Below are 14,477 nucleotides of genomic sequence, written 5' to 3'. Positions count from 1 at the left end.
ATGCATATTTTATTATCCATACTAATGCATACTAATGCATGTTTTATCATTTGTACTCACACATATTCATGCATGTTTTATAATCCATCCTTATGCATGTTTTATTATGCATACTCTTACATACTCATGCATGTTTTATCATACATACACATATGCACACATTTTATAATGCATACTCATACAAAGAAATAATGCATGTTTTATGATGAATACATACATGTTTTACAATGCATACTTATGCATGTTGTATTATGAATACTCATACATACTCATATATATTTTATAATGCATATTCATATATACTCAAGCATGTTTTATTATGCATATCCATACATACTCATGCATGCTTTATCATCCATAATCATACATACTCCTGCATGTTTTATGATGCATACACATACATACTTAGACATGTTTTATAATGCATACATATGCATGTACTATAATGAATACGCCTACGTGCTCATATATATTTTATAATACATATTTATATATACTCAAGTATGTTTTATGATGCATATGCATACATACTATGCATGTTTTATAATGCATTCTTATGCATGTTTTATTATGCATCCTCATACATACTCATGCATGTTTTATAATGCATACTCATACATACTCATGCATGTTTTATGATGAATACTCATACATACACATACATGTTTTATAATGCATACTTATGCATGTTTTATTATGCATCCTCATACATACTCATATATATTTTATAATGCATATTCATATATACTCAAGCATGTTTTATGATGCATATGCATACATACTATGCATGGTTTATAATGCATTCTTATGCATGTTTTATTATGCATCCTCATACATACTCATATATATTTTATAATGCATATTCATATATACTCAAGCATGTTTTATGATGCATATGCATACATACTATGCATGGTTTATAATGCATTCTTATGCATGTTTTATTATGCATCCTCATACATACTCATATATATTTTATAATGCATATTCATATATACTCAAGCATGTTTTATGATGCATATGCATACATACTATGCATGGTTTATAATGCATTCTTATGCATGTTTTATTATGCATCCTCATACATACTCATGCATGTTTTATAATGCATACTCATACATACTCATGCATGTTTTATGATGAATACTCATACATACACATACATGTTTTATAATGCATACTTATGCATGTTTTATAATGAATACTCATACATACTCATATATATTTTATAATGCATATTCATATATACTCAAGCATGTTTTATGATGCATATGCATACATACTGTGCATGTTTTATAATGCATTCTTATGCATGTATTATTATGCATACACATGCATGCTTTATCATCCATTCTCATACATACTCATACATGTTTTATAATGCACACTCATGCATAATCATGCATGTTTTATTCTTGCATACATTGTTGTTTTATTATGCATACTCGTTATTGTTTTATCATGCATACTCATTATTGTTTTATCATACAAACTCATTATTGTTTTATGTGAGAATATGATGGTTTGACTCACAGTTGGTGCTGTACTGGTAGATCTCTGTGTAGGGGTCGATCTGAACTGCGGCTCCCCGAGGAACCTCAGGAATTTTTCCTTCAAGTCTGGTGTCAACCATCAGGTGGTCGTGCTCATCAATGCCTTTGAACTCCTGAGAGATGGTCAACCGTTCCCCGCCCGGCTGGAAGGTCACATCAGCCTGACGTTTGAACTCTCCGCCTGACAGACAGGTGAAAGAGGGAGTGTGAGGCTGGATTTCCATCAAACAAACTGTAACACTGCACAGCAAACAACTCAAACTGATGCGTCAAAGCAGACACACATTGTTTTTAAAAGGATGGTTTGTTGCAAGAAATACTTGCTCTATTCTGGCTCTTTCTGCACCCTCACAACCCATCTAACAGCTTCCTATACATCAATCACTCCTTCATTAAATGTTTAAGCACTTTTACACCCAAATAACTGCTGTGAAAATTGTTCACATCTAATCTTACGACTGCAATGCATTTATGATTAAAGCAAGAGAAAAAAGTATTGCAGGATTTTATCAATTGCCAATTGATTGGATGGTGAAAATACTCTAAAAAATCTCTATATGACAGCTGGTTTAGAAAAAAGGGGGACTGAAATACCAAAGAAAAGTATTACTAACACTACTATACAGCCAGTAGTGAATGTTTTCATCTGTATATGTCATAATAGAAAATAAGAGGATAAACGATGACGATTCAGGAAATACTGAACTATGAAAGAAATACATCTAGCTATCCAAATCAGTTTTTTTTAATGCTTTAGATGCTATGGACCACCAATCCTAAAATATATAGGCATCTTTATACATATTTATCATTTATATTATAAATATGTATTAAAAATTTGGTAAATATTTTGATTCAACTCACTATAGTACTGTACTGTTAAGATGATTTATTTATTGCATTTATTTTAATCCATTTTTAAATGTATTTATTAAGTTTAACCTTGTTTTTGTTTATTTTTACGTTTTTTTACCGCATTTTTTAACCCCGATCTAAATCAATGTTGTTTTAGTATCATTGAGATACTATTATATAGTTTTTATTAATATTTAGATGTTTGATTAATAGTTTTTATTTTTATATTTTAAGTTTGAGTAATTTTGTTGTGTGCTTTTGTCTTTTTTAGCAGTTTTTGTTACTTTTATATATGTCTACAGCATATATTTTTATTGATTTTATTTCAGTTGTAGTTTTAGTTATTTTACTGCATCGAGTTAAACTAAATTAAAATGAGAAATGCTGCCTTGACAGCTAGATGAAATAAGCTTTTTATATATTTTTTTCATTGTAATATGTTTCAGTTAACGTTATTTTGTTTCAAATAATTGTTTTAGGGGAAAAAAAACAGGTACGTCCGAGGTTGCTCAGTCTGCGCCATGTCCAAGACCCCTCGTCACCTCCCCGTAGGCAAGCTAGTGCCCCTGCCGATTCCCCATCGACCCTGGTCTCACCTGGGAATCGATTTTGTGACTGACTTACCCAACTCCGATGGGAATACCTGCATCTTGGTGGTCGTAGATCGGTTTTCCAAAGCCTGTAAGCTAATCCCCCTCCCAGGACTTCCAACCGCTCTCGACACTGCAGAAAGTTTATTCACTCACGTCTTCAGAAACTTCGGAGTCCCCGAGGATGTAGTCTCTGACAGGGGACCGCAGTTTATCTCCCACGTGTGGAGGGCATTCTTCCAACTACTAGGGGTCACGGTCAATTTATCCTCAGGCTACCATCCCCAGACAAATGGCCAGAAACTCTCATAAAATGTTCCATTATTCTTCTATAGTATTATACTGAACTGACCGACAACTTCAGTGATTATAAAAGAAGCGCTCTTTATGTGTGATTCAGTCGCAAATTGAAGAAAAGTTTGTTTTTCAAGTCACTTTGTGACTTTTCTTACTTCACACAAGAAAAGAGCAAAACTCTGACGAAATTAGATTTCTTGATGATTTGATATTTTATAATAGTGGTTTTATAATTTCAAAATATAAAGCAACAAGTAGAAATGAATGTCTTATAAGCCATTAAGTGTTCCTCTGCTGCCATCTGCTGGTTATAGTGGTGATTTAACGTATTTTTATTTTTATTTTACACAAGTGTTTGTTTAAAGTATATTTTGGTCATCCCATTAAAAATAACATTCAAATTGGATATTGTAGAGCTTTAAAGTGCTGGAAATAGTTGTGTGAAGTGCTTGAAAGTAATTGAAAAGTGCTTGAATTGTACAAACCCTGAACACATTCAACTATTTCTGCCATGGTTATAGTTAACTGCTCACAAAATTTAGTCGCACCGGCAGAAAAAATGGTTGCAAAATGCGACTATTTGGTCGCAGTCTGGAGCTCTGTATGAAATTGCAGAAAATCTCACCGATGATGCTGAAGCCGTTCTTGAAGCTCGGCTGCTGAAGTGCAAACGTCCAGCCTATGATTCCTCCGACAGACGACAGTGGCTGCAGAGAGAAGCCGACGATCGGGGGAATGGCGCTGATGGCCACATATGCTCTGCCGTCATTCACCACCACATACGAGTGGAGATCGTTACTGGCGAAGTCCACGGGCACCGGCGAGTTTCCCACGAACACCCTGCCGCTCACTTTACCGTTCATCCTCTGAGGAACACCTGTGAAAGACACCATTCAGAATCCAATCTCCTGAGAAAAGCCACAGGTACAATGACTTCTAAATTAGACATGATTATAACTGTGGCTTTTCTCAGGACCCAACACAGTACCAAAACTCTTTATTCTATGAAAGTAACAAAAATTTAATTTAACAGATTTCAAACATGAAATCTATTAATATTACCATAATTGGCTTGGGCTCAACAATATGATTAAGGTAAGACAGACTGAAGATGGACAACAGCAGATGTGTGTTTACCAGCTCAACATGGAACATGTATTAATTTTAGTCATATTCAAATAACACTTAATTTTTTTGTCCCGCTATACGATTGAGACAGTCTTTGAGGTCAACAACAAATTCAATGTGAAACATTGTTTATTCTAATAAAAGGTTTTGGGAGTTGATGGGAAGCTACTAATTAATTTAATCAGAAAACGTAAATTTATATGTAAATATTTAACATAATTATAAATATTTGGTTTATTAAAAAAGGTTTAATACAAACAAGCGATTTAAAAAAATCATTAAAAAATTTAAAATAAATACATATTTTTTTAAATAATAAGAAATAACAATAAAACAACCAAAAATATATTTTTTATGTATGTCATGAGAAGTCTATTAGACTAAATATTGTGCATTTTATTATTTGCACTATATATATACTGTACACACACACACATATATATATATATTTATATGTATATACTATATATACTTTTGAAATCATAAAAACTAACCATATAAATATTTGGTTTATTAAAAAAGGTTTAATACAAACAAGCGATTTAAAAAAATCATTAAAAAATTTAAAATAAATACATATTTTTTTAAATAATAAGAAATAACAATAAAACAACCAAAAATATATTTTTTATGTATGTCATGAGAAGTCTATTAGACTAAATATTGTGCATTTTATTATTTGCACTATATATATACTGTACACACACACACACATATATATATATATTTATATGTATATACTATATATACTTTTGAAATCATAAAAACTAACAATTTTTTTATCTTCAAGTCATGTGACCATTAATGTGTTTCTAAATGTATCTATTATTTACTATATTTATTATTATTTATTATTTTTCTCTGCTGTCAGTGATCATGACCCACCATTAGAAAACACTTCTATAAAAGAAATGAAACCAGCAACAACTGAAGTCCATTATAGAGGCATTACCGTCAGATACACACTGAACTCCATTGCCGTAGTATCCAGGTTCACACTGGCAGCATCGTCCGCTCGGATAATTCCTACATTCGCCAAATTTGGAGCATTTCTGTCCACCACATTCACCAGAGTTGTATGTAAATACTGTATGCAAAGAACAAGACCAAAAAAAGAGATCGTTTTGGCTCAAGAAAAGTACAAAGTTGTTCATTACTGTAGTAAATAAAGCACTCATGCTGACCCTCAACCTCGATGTTGTCTTCATTTTCGATTTCCACGACCGTCGGTCGCTCAGGCCTGAACTGAACCGTGTGCACCTGGATGGGTGGAGGGTGTTCTGGACGATGGTAAACTCCATCCAGGTCAGGATACACCGGGTGTTGATGGCTGTGGCTTCCTGTGCTCCTGTGCTGCTGGGAATCCAAAGGAAAATCCGCCACTTCTCCAGGAGCGACGTCTGTGAAGTGAGGGAACGTCCCTATTTCATACACCCACACGCCACGCTTTCCAGAGTTAGTCTGCCTGGAAAAGACATCCAACAGCATTATGGGAAAACACGGTCAAAGTACACTGACACAAAAACGTCATTAGTTCACCTGAAACTTATTTGTTGCTCCAAACCACTATGCTGTTAATTTCCGTGGAACATAATTGTGAACTATATTTACATATTACATTTTCTTTACGACAAAAATTCATAGTGACTGCATCTGTCAAGCTTCAAAAAAGTACAAGAAGTAATCAATATAAGTAGCCAAACTGCAAAAAAATTATTTTTCACATTTAGTATTTTGTCATGTTTTGTCTTCCATTATAAATATCTAAAAATTATTAAATCAAGATTTAAGAACATTTACTTGAGAAGGAAAATGACTTCAGATATCAAGTCTTATGTATGTATCAAAAATGAATCAAAATTAAGTGAATATATGCTTAAAAATCTATTTAAAAATATAAAATCTATTTTATCTTATTTATCAAGCTCACTTCATTTTAATACATTTTTCAGAAAACAAGATTTAATATCTTAAGTCATTTTGCTTGTCCAATAAATATATCTGGACTGTTTATATAAAATACATTTTTTTGCAGAAAATATTTTAGATCAAAAAGGTTTTAGTCCATTTATTTTGCTGTCCTAAATATACTTTATTATTTGTAATAAGCATTCATAAATCAATAAGAACTTTCTTAAATCAAGATGCATTAATTTGTTAAGCAAAAATACTTAAGATATTAAGTTTTGTTTTCAGGAAAATGTATCAAAAAAATTAAGTGAGTATATTCTTAAAGCGAGAAGAAATATCTGTTAATGGCGTAATAAAAATAAACATGTTTTTGAATTAAGTATATTAAGCATAAACTCACTTAATTTTGATAAATTTTTTCAGCAAACAAGACTTAATATCTTAAGTATTTTTGCTTAATAAGTAAGTGTATCTTAGTTTAAAGTGTCCCTATTATGCATTTCAAATATGCAATATGCATTCTTATGCATTTCAAATATTGCCTTTCATGCAGTGTGTAATGTAGCTGTATATGAATGTAAACGATCTGCAAAGCTGTAAAGCCGAAAGTGCACGATAAATAAAATTATTGTCTCCCAAAAGAAAGAATCGACTCTGAGCAGCCGAAACGAGCAGTCAGTAATTGGAATCCCTCTTCGGTAACACATTTGCATAATGCCCGTCTATGTTCTACGTTGGCCGGCCGTGAACAACTTGACCCCGCCCTCAAACTCTGTATTTTGTTCGTTTGGTAAACATCAAGTCGAGAAGACGCTGTGGAAGTAAATTTGGTTTGGAATGATGATGCTGCAAAGAATCAGTGGTTAAAATTAATTTTCTCCACTGTATCACAGCAGAACAACCCCAATCTTTTTTTTTTTTGTCATTTTACTGACGACTGCTTCTCTAATCTCGGGGAGTTCAACGCGGGATTCACAAACACTTGCTCTTGAAAGATGAATCCGTACCCAGTTTATTTGGACCACCTGACTCCACTGAATCACAATCTGAGAGTATGGTAAATAATAGATTATTATATTTTCTATCAAGCGTTCAAAATACAGAACTATTGCAATGGGTGTATCGTCTCTGACACTCGCTGTACACGGTAGACCAATCACAACAGACCGGGCCATCTGACCAATCAGAGCAGAGCAGGCTCATGGAAAGGAGGGGTTTAGAGAGACTGAATCTCAGAACTGCTTCGAACGAATCGTTTGAGAATCATTGATAACTGAGGTGATATTAAATGCATATTTTGAGAAAACAAAAGCATTTTTTTTTTTTTTTACCTTATATGCATGTAAAACTATTGTAGGAGACTCACAAAACAATATCAGGAACCTTAAAAATGGCATAATAGGGGCACTTTAAGAATTGTCAGATATTTGTAATGGAAAACAAGACAAAAACACAAGATCAATAAAATATTTTTTTGCAGTTCATTCGACTCATATGTTATAATGCATTGCAATTCTCCTCTATTGCAGCTCTCAAATCTCATTCTACATAAAGCTACTGTCTGGACTATACTTCTATGATTAGTTTAAGGAGAATGATGGTGTTTTTTGGTGTGTCGCTTCAGAAGAAAGAAAGAGATTTGGGTTTGGAGCATCATTAGGGTGAGTAAATGATGACAATATTTACATTTAGGTGAACTCCAACACTAACAGCAACCAAACTTACTCAGCTAATTTCTTGACAGACGCCTCGGTGTCGTCTGTGATGCGATAGTACGGTCCTTGCTTCTTAGAAAGGAATAAGTTAGTCTTCTGTCCTTTACTGAAGCCGGCGTGCATCGTGTAGCTGCTGCCGGTGCTCTGGAACTGCATCGCCTCTCTCGGGTAGAGAAGAATCGCAAAGGACATCGTCTCCAGAGAAGCGATGACCAGCTGAAACGTATTCCGCTATAAGGATAAAGAACAGAATTTATTAACTCATTAAGTGTATTTTATCCAATCAATTAAATCCATGACTCTTATAATTCACACATACAGCAAGATGCAATGATAAAGGCATCAGAACTTATTTCAGTTAGTTGCCAGAGCAACATTTCTCTTTTTTGTGTAGTTCAAGCTAAAGTATTAAAATTACCAAAACTTAAACTGAATATTAATAAAAAGTATTCAGACATATAAATAGCGGTGATCTGATTGAAAAAACTTGAAGTACTAAAAATTAAGTTCAAGTACTAAATTTACTAAAACATAAATATTACAAAAAAAAGGCAAAAAACACACAACAACAAAAAAAATGAACAAAACTCAAAACAAAAAATAAAAACCAATTCAAAATATGAATTAAAATAAAAAATATTATATTAAACATACTAAAATACACTGGATTTATCCTCACTTGTTTTTAACTCTTTATATTTAAAAGAAGTGAAAAAAGATCTTCCAGTGGAAAATATATTTACACATTTAAAACCTATGAAGCCTTAAAATATGATGCAATTATGCTTTAATTATAAGTTAAATATAAATACATATAAAAAAATTACAAATAATAAAAATGAAAAAAAAAAAAATCACTAAAACGTTAACTAAAATTAAAATGAAAACAAAATATAAAAATAAAAACTAAACTTATATTATATATAACTTATATTAATAAAAATTATAATAGTATATTAATTAAACTAAAATAAAACATGATTTTTTCCCCCAGTAGTTTTTAACTCTTTTATATTTAAAAGAAATGAAAATGATCTGCCAGTGCAAAATTATTTTTTTAAATTATGCTTTAAATATGCTTTTAACAAGTATATAATATAACAAATATAACTAGATATATAAAACCAAAACTAATAAAAGTGTCAAAAGACAACAAAATGACTACATTTTTAAACTAAAATTAAAATAAAAACACAATATAAAAAAACGAATTCAAAACATTAATAAAAAACTGTTATAGTATATTAATTATACAAAAAAAAACACTCTGGATTTTTTCCACTTGTTTTTAACAAAATTTTATATTTAAAAGAAGTAAAAAAAAAAAGATCTGGCCCAGCGAAATACATTATATTAATATATTCAAAATAAAACCTATATTAAGCCTTAAAATCGTATGCAATTACTTTAATTATGCTGTAAACAAGTTAAAATTAATTTAACTTGTTTTTAGAATTTTGAGATATTTTAACTGGAAAATCAGGCAAAAATACTTGTTAGGAATATGATTTTTGCAGTGCAGGTGAGTTTGACACATGCATTGGTAATTGTGATATGATGCATTTTTCTTAGGCTGAACGCAGATGCTATGATTCGATTTTCAAAAGCTATGGCGTGTTATGCAGCCTACCAATAATGCAAGGCAACCAGCAGTAGAAAAGTCCAACAATACATCAATGAAAAATACATGCTGAAATGTGTGAATGGCCCACCAATAAACTGAACCTCACTCTTCCGGTGTGCTCCAGTCCGTCTCCTCTGCTCTCAGCCCGATGGGACGCCACATCCACCCATGTGACCACCACAGCGCTGATGGGGTTCACCACGTCATCCTCAGGGAAGGCTCTGTTGATGTGATCGGCCGCCTGCTGTAGAAGAGCCGGACTGAAGTCCTGGCGGAAGAACACCTTTCCTACACTGTCGCTGGTGTCCAGGTCGCCTTGCAGAGCAGCGATCATCCCAAAACCAGCCGGCATGTTGCCCAGATACTCGGATTCTCCTGCTGGCTTCTCCAGAGCAACAAACCCATTGGTGTTGATCTAAATGTGAGAGATAGTAGAGAGAGAAACAGATACTGCCAATGGGAACCAATAGCCATAACAAAAACACTACAACACAATTATCTTTAATGACATTCAGTTTGGTTAATGATTAAATCTACAGCACCACTGAATTATGAGTTAACAGTCTGAATGTTATGAGAGAAAGAATAGATGCAGAAACATAATGCAATGATATCTTTCAGTTGCATTCAACAACAAACATACAGCGTGATCAGTGTAGTCTGATTCACAAACAAATGACTCTTGTGAACAAGTTCTTCTTGATAAATCTTTTTTGAAGACTCGAGTCATCATTTGAATCGGTCAGTTCACTCACAGAAATCATTTGGGACCTGTTGTTAGGTTACACAGTTATAATAAAGCAATTAATAATATTTTTTTTAATGAATAAAGCAATTAATAAAGTTTTTGTGTAGTATATAGAGCCAATTATTTAGGCAGGAGAGCACTTAAAAATCAAGGAAACACAATCGTGAAGAGGAATCAGAATCTGAATTCGCTGGGATCTCTATAGTTCACAGTATCTGTCTAGAATAAGTGGAAAAAAGATAGTAATTAAGTATATTAAAATAAAACTACTGGATACAATAGGCAAATAAAATAAAATAAAATAAAATAAAATAAAATAAAATAAATTAAAAAACTAAAAACTGGTCAAAACTCTGAACTTGCAATGCAATGCAAACATCAACAAAACATACATATCAACTGCTGATTTTGACTTATTTTGTAGATAACAAGATATTAAAGAGGATAAAGCAACAAAGTCTCCATGTAGTGTCCTAGAAAGACTCTCCCTACAGCAGAATGAGCAGTAACTGTAGTCTATTCAGCATAGCCGAAATGAAATCAGACAAACTCAAAAGCCTGATCTTGTGATCTTGCTCTTATACTTGACCAGATTCGCTGATCCTGTATTAGAGCTGAAGCGTGGCGTTTCTGTGCTACAACGTCACCCAAGAGAATTGCAAAAAATAATGACTGTTTTCAAAGAGGTTTCCGGGTGGCTCATCCTGGTATTGTTCACCTATTGTTTCAGAAATGCTGTGTACGTCAATATATGATCACATACTGTAAGTTGCTTTGGATAAAAGCGTCTGCCAAATGCATAGATGTAAATACTGCTATATAGTGAGGATTTACACATATTCAGGCACATGGAGAGTATCAAAACTCTTTTGGCAATTAACCTACATATGGTTTAATTACAGTCATCTTTGTACATTAAAACATGCACCATAACAGATTATTAAACCTGACCAGCTACAACTTGGACTGTAAAAATCAGACTTTTTAAAGCAGATTTAACATGAATACAGTTTAGATAAGAATGAATGAGGAAATGTTTCAGTGGTTTTATAAGGTATGTCATGCACATTTTGATTGTTTGTACAATGACTGTTCAACATCTCACTAAAACAGATGTGCACGCTTAGACTACATTTCCAGATGTTTTTCAAATGCTACAGCACATGCACTTTGTATTCAGCAGGAGATCCTATAAATCCTGATGAAGGAAAGTTTCATTCTTTCTTGTGACGTTGTCATTCATTCAATCTAGAAACAATCTGCTCTCAAACACTGGAGCTATTTCAGTCTTACAAAACAACAACAAAACATCATGTTGCACAAAGATACAGCCATGAATAGTGCTACAATACTCAGGGTAAGAACCAAAACAACTCAAAAAGGAAAAGGAAATTGGCAAATGAGACCTGTGGGAAAGGAAGCATTCAAGGGATTGTAATTATGAATGTTATTGTTAGTGGAGTCCGCTGAGAAAATCCTACATACAGATGTAAAAGTCCTACAAACACATTTTCCTGTTGTGTCTGGGTCAGTCTGACCCTTGTTAACTTTTTTAATCGGTTAAACTATTAATTTCTTCTTAAAAATTTGGTGACTTTTTCTCCTTTAGGGTCATGAATGTGCATGCAAAGTTTAGACACATAGATGTGTTTTGGAAAGGCTGTACAGAAATTGTTATGACCTCAAATTGACCCTCACTGGTGTCCATGCAATTTGCCAAAAATCAACACTTTGAAAAACACTAAAGAATCAGGTAAAAAAAAATTGTAACTTGTCAAAAACTAAAATATGAAATAGGGGTCGACCGATTATCTGCGCCGATATTAAGCTTTTTTATGGTTATCGTCTCAGTCATTTTCAAAATCGATTTGCCGATAAAATAATTTAAAAGCATTTAAAGAAAGTTTTTGTCAGAGCCCTTGTTATTCTTAATTTTGACATTAATTTTTATTTTTACACCAGACATATATATCGGTTCAAAATATCGGTTATCGGTCTACTTGATCTGTAATAATCGGTATCAGCATCGGCCCTGAAAAACTGGCCCCTAACACAATATAACAAAATGACACAATAAAAATAGGAAATTATTACATTTCTCACATATTTAATATTTTTCAGTAACTGACAAGCTATAACAGAGTTTTTCTGTTTTTACACAAATCTTTAGATATGATTTTTGCCAATTTGGTGATTTTTTTTATTTTTTTTGGCATGGAAACCAATGGGTGTCTGTTTGACCCCAACATAAAATTAGTACTGGATTTCAAAACAACAGTAGGGTTAAATCATCTAAACAGTCCAGGATCTGATTCACCCAATCAATACGCACTTATGCAGGAATGTGTCTGGAGTATTTCACTACAGGAGTCACTCAAAGTCAACATGAAAGCAAAACTGATGCTATTTACCTTTGTGATAAACATTCCCACTCTAATTGTTAATGATTCATCAGAGCAATCAATCAATCAATCAATCAATCAATCAATCAATCACAATGCCGTTTCAAAACCTCTTCAAACAATGCTCAATTAGCACTGGATCACAGCATTTCTATTTTAATCGAGTATAATGAGCTGTTTTGTCTGTGTGCTGCTGTAGTTACTGTGTCAAGTCAATCAGACGGGCGAAAAAACATAGCAAAAACAAACCGCAAAGCATTTGCTTTATGAAACTTATTCATCTTTATTTCTGTTTATTTTAGAAAACACTCACTGACAGAGACTAATCAAGTTTTAAATATGTTGGCATTAGGCAGGTGTTGGGAATTTCAGCTGTGAATCCCATTCAGACTCATCAGGTTTCAGTAATTCATCCTAAAGACACAAACATGTATGTGTGTGTATTTATGCTATAAAACGCTTTAAAGCCAGCTAACAAAAATATGTTCCAAGAACTTTTTGCTAACTTTCCCATTATGTTATGAAAACGTTGTTTGAAACTTCATTCATTCAAAACATCCAGTTTTTAAAATGTTTTAAAAAAATTTCTTGGTTATGTTAACGTTGGAACAAAAAAACATTAAGGGAATGTTCAATTTCATCATTTTGTGAGCAAACATTATGAGAACGTTACTTCGGAATGTTTTCTGAATGTTCTGAAACAAGTAGTGACGTCCAACTAAAATGTTTCAGAAAAAAGTTCCATGAATGATGTATAAATTGTGATAATGTCTCGATAACGTTATTAAAGACCAGATAACTTTGAACGAATGTTCTATTGACATTACTGTAATAATGTTTCTTCTTAACTTTGAGAGAACCTTGCCAGAACATTCTGAGAACGTTGCCTTTTAGCTCAGAAAACTGTATGTACTTCATAAATACTACTATGTACTAATATATTTGAATGTATATGTAGCACTGACCTTTGGCATTACTGAATTGACCTAATAAAAATTATTTCAAAGTGTAACTATACAGATCGAATAGATGGATGTAGCTTATGCTTACAAATATTTTAAAATCGCCTCACTATTCTGGACATGTACCATGGTAAATTGCCCTTGGAGTGCAAATTCTCTTCATGCCACAGTTTTGAGTCTGGATACAGAGCACATTCAGGGCTTTTCAGAGATCCCAAAATGTTTAGAGGTTTGATCATAAACTCCCTCTCCTTGGTCTTTAAATATGACTGATATTGACAGATTGATCAGATTTGGCACTCTTAGGGAAATATGATAGTATTTTGTAATAATCATTTAAATCGGACTAATTTTCAAATTGTTTGTCGTAAATAAACATCTCAGAAAAATGTGATGGGGTTTCAAATCAGAATATGACTTGGCATAATTTTCATACGTGTCTTCTGTAGAGGACACCAGGACAAACATCATGTTAAAGGGGTCATATGATGCTGCTAAAAAGAACATTATTTTGTGTATTTGGTGTAATGAAATGTGTTTATGCGGTTTAAGGTTAAAAAAACACATTATTTTCCACATACTGTACATTATTGTTTCTCCTCTATGCCCCGCCTTTCTGAAACGCGTCGATTTTTACAAAGCTCATCGGTCTGAAAAAAGCGAGGTGTGCTGATTGACCAGCTATCCAGTGC

General features: G+C 32.9%; 1 protein-coding gene across 1 annotated transcript in view; it reads right to left on the bottom strand.

Moving 5' to 3' along the window:
* nid1a (nidogen 1a) overlaps window positions 1-14,477 on the bottom strand; it is a 35,009-nt gene that overhangs the window by 16,478 nt on the left and 4,054 nt on the right. The window contains exons 2-7 of the mRNA XM_016538431.1: window positions 9,780-10,088; window positions 8,060-8,280; window positions 5,608-5,888; window positions 5,376-5,510; window positions 3,921-4,172; window positions 1,534-1,734 (exon numbers count right to left, since the gene is read on the bottom strand). Of these exons, the coding sequence (XP_016393917.1) occupies window positions 1,534-1,734; window positions 3,921-4,172; window positions 5,376-5,510; window positions 5,608-5,888; window positions 8,060-8,280; window positions 9,780-10,088 (1,399 nt within the window). The remainder of the gene's footprint in view (window positions 1-1,533; window positions 1,735-3,920; window positions 4,173-5,375; window positions 5,511-5,607; window positions 5,889-8,059; window positions 8,281-9,779; window positions 10,089-14,477) is intronic.

Source organism: Sinocyclocheilus rhinocerous, unplaced genomic scaffold (genome assembly GCF_001515625.1).
Source record: "Sinocyclocheilus rhinocerous isolate Xijiao unplaced genomic scaffold, SAMN03320098_v1.1 scaffold247, whole genome shotgun sequence".
NCBI classification, from domain to species: Eukaryota; Metazoa; Chordata; class Actinopteri; order Cypriniformes; family Cyprinidae; genus Sinocyclocheilus; species Sinocyclocheilus rhinocerous.
Note: the sequence above shows the minus strand (reverse complement) of the source record. Positions and strands in the feature narration are given on the sequence as shown.